At 62.9% G+C, this 850-nt stretch overlaps 1 protein-coding gene across 1 annotated transcript in view; it reads left to right on the top strand.

Moving 5' to 3' along the window:
- Window positions 1-6: 6 nt before the first annotated feature.
- The window catches only part of DOK1 (docking protein 1), a 2,114-nt gene continuing 1,270 nt past the window's right edge, over window positions 7-850 (top strand). Inside the window, exons 1-3 of the mRNA XM_006759992.2 lie at window positions 7-45; window positions 219-312; window positions 491-675. Of these exons, the coding sequence (XP_006760055.1) occupies window positions 22-45; window positions 219-312; window positions 491-675 (303 nt within the window). The 5' untranslated portion in view covers window positions 7-21. The remainder of the gene's footprint in view (window positions 46-218; window positions 313-490; window positions 676-850) is intronic.

The following is an 850-nucleotide window of genomic DNA, read 5'->3' as shown; positions in this document are numbered from 1 at the left end:
TCCAGCGCCGCCTGGGTGCAAATGCTGTGCCTGAATGCCTTTCCGGTGAGGGGGCCAGGACTACCCGCGAGGGGCTGGGGCGAGCCGAACTGGGCCCTAGGGGCGATGCGGGATGCGGGTAGGAACTGGGCAGGGGGACTGGGCTGGCTCAGACCCTCGGAATCGCGTTGAGGGAAGGAATGACAGGGTTCTGGGTACTCTCTTTCTCTTTACCCCAGAAAGGCAGCTGGGGTCCAGCGCCTGCCGAGAACCCACCCAAGCTTTCTGCCCTGGAGATGCTGGAGAACTCGCTGTATAGCCCCAGCTGGGAAGGTAGCCGCCTGGAGAGCTGTGCAGGGAGGAGGTGGAAAGGAAGGGTGCCCCTGGGAAGGGACCAACTGGGGTGCCATGGGGAAGTGGGAAGTTACTGAGAGCTGGCTTACGAGGGAGTGCCGGGACCACCTGTCCCCGCCCCCAGCCAGGTGCCAGTCTCATTGAGCATTCCTCCCAGGATCCCAGTTCTGGGTAACCGTGCAGAGGACCGAAGCCTCTGAGCGCTGCGGCCTGCATGGCTCCTATGTGCTGAGGGTGGAGGCTGAGAAGCTGACTCTCCTGACTGTGGGAGCTCAGAGTCAGATACTGGAGCCGCTTCTCTCCTGGCCCTACACGCTGTTGCGTCGCTATGGCCGAGACAAGGTAGGGGTGCGGGCTGGGAAGGCCGGCTTGCTGGGGCTGGGTGGTCAGGGAGGAAGGCGGGAAGCTCTGCCTTCTGGATAACCCTTCTAGCCCAGGAGCCCACCTCCCTCTCCAGCTAGTCTTCTCTTTGTAGACCCCCTGGGCCTCACCTCTCCTGTTGACTCCTGGGAATGTG

This window comes from Myotis davidii, unplaced genomic scaffold (genome assembly GCF_000327345.1).
Source record: "Myotis davidii unplaced genomic scaffold, ASM32734v1 scaffold1477, whole genome shotgun sequence".
NCBI classification, from domain to species: Eukaryota; Metazoa; Chordata; class Mammalia; order Chiroptera; family Vespertilionidae; genus Myotis; species Myotis davidii.
This window is presented reverse-complemented; position numbering and strand designations above follow the sequence as displayed.